The following is a 6,000-nucleotide window of genomic DNA, read 5'->3' as shown; positions in this document are numbered from 1 at the left end:
ACAATCACATCGGTAACATCTGGCCCAACAACTCCATCTACAGTGTCAACATCCACGTTGACCACACATGAAGCGACTTTGTCATCAACCGTTCAGCCATCCTCAAACACATTATTTACAAGTGCAAATGTACAAACATCTTCAACACCATATGCTACAAGCATGACCAGTCTTTCTCCACAAACATCTCCGTCAACAACAACTATTGTGAGCACAAGCCCTCATGCCACATCTAATATACCATCTTCATCTACAGTTACCTCAACAACTGGGCAAAAATCTTCAACAATCACACGGGAGACATCCGGCGCAACAACTCCATCTACAGTGTCAACATCCACTTTTACAACAAATGAAGTGACTTCATCATCAACCGTTCAGCCATCCACAAACACAGTATTTTCAAGTGCAAATGTACATTCATCTTCAACACCATATGCTACAAGCATGACCAGTCTTTCTCCTCAAACATTTCCGTCAACAACAACACTTTTGAGCACAAACCCTCATGCAACATCTAATATACCATCTTCATCTACAGTTACCTCAACAACTGGACAAAGATCTTCCACAATCACATCGGTAACATCTGGCCTGACAACTCCATCTACAGTGTCAACATCCACGTTGACCACACATGAAGCGACTTTGTCATCAACCGTTCAGCCATCCTCAAACACATTATTTACAAGTGCAAATGTACAAACATCTTCAAGCATGACCAGTCTTTCTCCACAAACATCTCCGTCAACAACAACTATTGTGAGCACAAGCCCTCATGCCACATCTAATGTACCATCTTCATCTTCAGTTACCTCAACAACAGGGCAAAAATCTTCAACAATCACATTGGTGACATCTGGCCCAACAACTCCATCTACAGTGTCAACATCCACTTTTACAACAAATGAAGTGACTTCCTCATCAACCGTTCAGCCATCCACAAACACTTTATTTACAAGTGCAAATGTACAAACATCTTCAAGCATGACCAGTGTTTCAGCACAAACTTCTCCTTCAACAACAATTGTTAGCACAAGCCCTAATGCAACTTCTAATGGACCATCATCGACTTCTGTTACCTCAACAACCGGGCAAAAATCTTCAACAATCACATTGGTGACATCAGGCCCAACAAGTTCTTCTCCTGTGCCAACATCCAAATTGACAACACATGAAGTGACTTCATCATCAACCGTTCAGCCATCCACAAACACATTATTTTCAAGTGCAAATGTACATTCATCTTCAACACCATATGCTACAAGCATGACCAGTCTTTCTCCACAAACATTTCCGTCAACAACAACTATTGTGAGCACAAGCCCTCATGCCACATCTAATATACCATCTTCATCTTCAGTTACCTTAACAACAGGGCAAAAATCTTCAACAATCACATCAGAGACATCTGGCCCAACAACTCCATCTACAGTGTCAACACCCACTTTTACAACAAATGAAGTGACTTCATCATCAACCGTTCAGCCATCCACAAACACTGTATTTACAAGCCCAAATGTACATACATCTTCAAGCCCATATTCTACAAGCATGACCAGTGTTTCATCACAAACTTCTCCTTCAACAACAACACTTTTGAGCACAAACCCTCATGCAACATCTAATATACCATCTTCATCTACAGTTACCTCAACAACTGGACAAAGATCTTCAACAATCACATCGGTAACATCTGGCCCAACAACTCCATCTACAGTGTCAACATCCACGTTGACCACACATGAAGCGACTTTGTCATCAACCGTTCAGCCATCCTCAAACACATTATTTACAAGTGCAAATGTACAAACATCTTCAAGCATGACCAGTCTTTCTCCACAAACATCTCCGTCAACAACAACTATTGTGAGCACAAGCCCTCATGCCACATCTAATGTGCCATCTTCATCTTCATTTACCTCAACAACAGGGCAAAAATCTTCAACAATCACATCGGTGACATCTGGCCCAACAACTCCATCTACAGTGTCAACATCCACTTTTACAACAAATGAAGTGACTTCATCATCAACCGTTCAGCCATCCACAAACACTTTATTTACAAGTGCAAATGTACAAACATCTTCAAGCATGACCAGTGTTTCAGCACAAACTTCTCCTTCAACAACAATTGTTAGCACAAGCCCTAATGCAACTTCTAATGGACCATCATCGGCTTCTGTTACCTCAACAACCGGGCAAAAATCTTCAACAATCACATTGGTGACATCAGGCCCAACAAGTTCTTCTCCTGTGCCAACATCCAAATTGACAACACATGAAGTGACTTCATCATCAACCGTTCAGCCATCCACAAACACAGTAGTTTCAAGTGCAAATGTACATTCATCTTCAACACCATATGCTACAAGCATGACCAGTCTTTCTCCACAAACATCTCCGTCAACAACAACAATTGTGAGCACAAGCCATCAGGCCACATCTAATATACCATCTTCATCTTCAGTTACCGCAACAACAGGGCAAAAATCTTCAACAATCAAATCAGAGACATCTGGCCCAACAACTCCATCTACAGTGTCAACACACACTTTTACAACAAATGAAGTGACTTCATCATCAACCGTTCAGCCATCCACAAACACTGTATTTACAAGCCCAAATGTACATACATCTTCAAGCCCATATTTTACAAGCATGACCAGTGTTTCATCACAAACTTCTCCTTCAACAACAACTATTGTGAGCACAAGCCCTCATGCCACATCTAATATACCATCTTCATCTACAGTTACCTCAACAACTGGACAAAGATCTTCCACAATCACATCGGTAACATATGGCCCAACAACTCCATCTACAGTGTCAACATCCACGTTGACCACACATGAAGCGACTTTGTCATCAACCGTTCAGCCATCCTCAAACACATTATTTACAAGTGCAAATGTACAAACATCTTCAAGCATGACCAGTCTTTCTCCACAAACATCTCCGTCAACAACAACTATTGTGAGCACAAGCCCTCATGCCACATCTAATGTACCATCTTCATCTTCAGTTACCTCAACAACAGGGCAAAAATCTTCAACAATCACATCGGTGACATCTGGCCCAACAACTCCATCTACAGTGTCAACATCCACTTTTACAACAAATGAAGTGACTTCCTCATCAACCGTTCAGCCATCCACAAACACTTTATTTACAAGTGCAAATGTACAAACATCTTCAAGCATGACCAGTGTTTCAGCACAAACTTCTCCTTCAACAACAATTGTTAGCACAAGCCCTAATGCAACTTCTAATGGACCATCATCGACTTCTGTTACCTCAACAACCGGGCAAAAATCTTCAACAATCACATTGGTGACATCAGGCCCAACAAGTTCTTCTCCTGTGCCAACATCCAAATTGACAACACATGAAGTGACTTCATCATCAACCGTTCAGCCATCCACAAACACAGTATTTTCAAGTGCAAATGTACATTCATCTTCAACACCATATGCTACAAGCATGACCAGTCTTTCTCCTCAAACATTTCCGTCAACAACAACTATTGTGAGCACAAGCCCTCATGCCACATCTAATATACCATCTTCATCTTCAGTTACCGCAACAACAGGGCAAAAATCTTCAACAATCACATCAGAGACATCTGGCCCAACAACTCCATCTACAGTGTCAACACCCACTTTTACAACAAATGAAGTGACTTCATCATCAACCGTTCAGCCATCCACAAACACTTTATTTACAAGCCCAAATGTACATACATCTTCAAGCCCATATTCTACAAGCATGACCAGTGTTTCATCACAAACTTCTCCTTCAACAACAAAACTTTTGAGCACAAACCCTCATGCAACATCTAATATACCATCTTCATCTACAATTACCTCAACAACTGGACAAAGATCTTCAACAATCACATCGGTAACATCTGGCCCAACAACTCCATCTACAGTGTCAACATCCACGTTGACCACACATGAAGCGACTTTTTCATCAACCGTTCAGCCATCCTCAAACACATTATTCACAAGTGCAAATGTACAAACATCTTCAAGCATGACCAGTCTTTCTCCACAAACATCTCCGTCAACAACAACTATTGTGAGCACAAGCCCTCATGCCACATCTAATGTACCATCTTCATCTTCATTTACCTCAACAAAAGGGCAAAAATCTTCAACAATCACATCGGTGACATCTGGCCCAACAACTCCATCTACAGTGTCAACATCCACTTTTACAACTAATGAAGTGACTTCCTCATCAACCGTTCAGCCATCCACAAACACTTTATTTACAAGCCCAAATGTACATACATCTTCAAGCCCATATTCTACAAGCATGACCAGTTTTTCATCAAAAACTTCTCCTTCAACAACAACACTTTTGAGCACAAACCCTCATGCAACATCTAATATACCATCTTCATCTACAGTTACCTCAACCACTGGACAAAGATCTTCAACAATCACATCGGTAACATCTGGCCCAACAACTCCATCTACAGTGTCAACATCCACGTTGACCACACATGAAGCGACTTTGTCATCAACCGTTCAGCCATCCTCAAACACATTATTTACAAGTGCAAATGTACAAACATCTTCAAGCATGACCAGTCTTTCTCCACAAACATCTCCGTCAACAACAACTATTGTGAGCACAAGCCCTCATGCCACATCTAATGTACCATCTTCATCTTCAGTTACCTCAACAACAGGGCAAAAATCTTCAACAATCACATCGGTGACATCTGGCCCAACAACTCCATCTACAGTGTCAACATCCAAATTGACAACACATGAAGTGACTTCATCATCAACCGTTCAGCCATCCACAAACACAGTAGTTTCAAGTGCAAATGTACATTCATCTTCAACACCATATGCTACAAGCATGACCAGTCTTTCTCCACAAACATCTCCGTCAACAACAACAATTGTGAGCACAAGCCCTCAGGCCACATCTAATATACCATCTTCATCTTCAGTTACCGCAACAACAGGGCAAAAATCTTCAACAATCAAATCAGAGACATCTGGCCCAACAACTCCATCTACAGTGTCAACACCCACTTTTACAACAAATGAAGTGACTTCATCATCAACCGTTCAGCCATCCACAAACACTGTATTTACAAGCCCAAATGTACATACATCTTCAAGCCCATATTTTACAAGCATGACCAGTGTTTCATCACAAACTTCTCCTTCAACAACAACTATTGTGAGCACAAGCCCTCATGCCACATCTAATATACCATCTTCATCTACAGTTACCTCAACAACTGGACAAAGATCTTCCACAATCACATCGGTAACATATGGCCCAACAACTCCATCTACAGTGTCAACATCCACGTTGACCACACATGAAGCGACTTTGTCATCAACCGTTCAGCCATCCTCAAACACATTATTTACAAGTGCAAATGTACAAACATCTTCAAGCATGACCAGTCTTTCTCCACAAACATCTCCGTCAACAACAACTATTGTGAGCACAAGCCCTCATGCCACATCTAATGTACCATCTTCATCTTCAGTTACCTCAACAACAGGGCAAAAATCTTCAACAATCACATCGGTGACATCTGGCCCAACAACTCCATCTACAGTGTCAACATCCACTTTTACAACAAATGAAGTGACTTCCTCATCAACCGTTCAGCCATCCACAAACACTTTATTTACAAGTGCAAATGTACAAACATCTTCAAGCATGACCAGTGTTTCAGCACAAACTTCTCCTTCAACAACAATTGTTAGCACAAGCCCTAATGCAACTTCTAATGGACCATCATCGACTTCTGTTACCTCAACAACCGGGCAAAAATCTTCAACAATCACATTGGTGACATCAGGCCCAACAAGTTCTTCTCCTGTGCCAACATCCAAATTGACAACACATGAAGTGACTTCATCATCAACCGTTCAGCCATCCACAAACACAGTATTTTCAAGTGCAAATGTACATTCATCTTCAACACCATATGCTACAAGCATGACCAGTCTTTCT

General features: G+C 41.3%; 1 protein-coding gene across 1 annotated transcript in view; it reads left to right on the top strand.

Moving 5' to 3' along the window:
* Positions 1-447: 447 nt before the first annotated feature.
* The window catches only part of LOC140365778 (uncharacterized), an 84,869-nt gene continuing 79,316 nt past the window's right edge, over positions 448-6,000 (top strand). The window contains exons 1-2 of the mRNA XM_072452333.1: positions 448-454; positions 1,364-1,476. Coding sequence (XP_072308434.1) covers positions 448-454; positions 1,364-1,476 — 120 coding nt within the window. The remainder of the gene's footprint in view (positions 455-1,363; positions 1,477-6,000) is intronic.

The sequence above is a fragment of the Eucyclogobius newberryi genome, unplaced genomic scaffold (assembly GCF_026437365.1).
Source record: "Eucyclogobius newberryi isolate DKJ021-1_F unplaced genomic scaffold, fEucNew1.0.hap1 SCAF_19, whole genome shotgun sequence".
NCBI lineage: Eukaryota > Metazoa > Chordata > Actinopteri > Gobiiformes > Gobiidae > Eucyclogobius > Eucyclogobius newberryi.
This window is presented reverse-complemented; position numbering and strand designations above follow the sequence as displayed.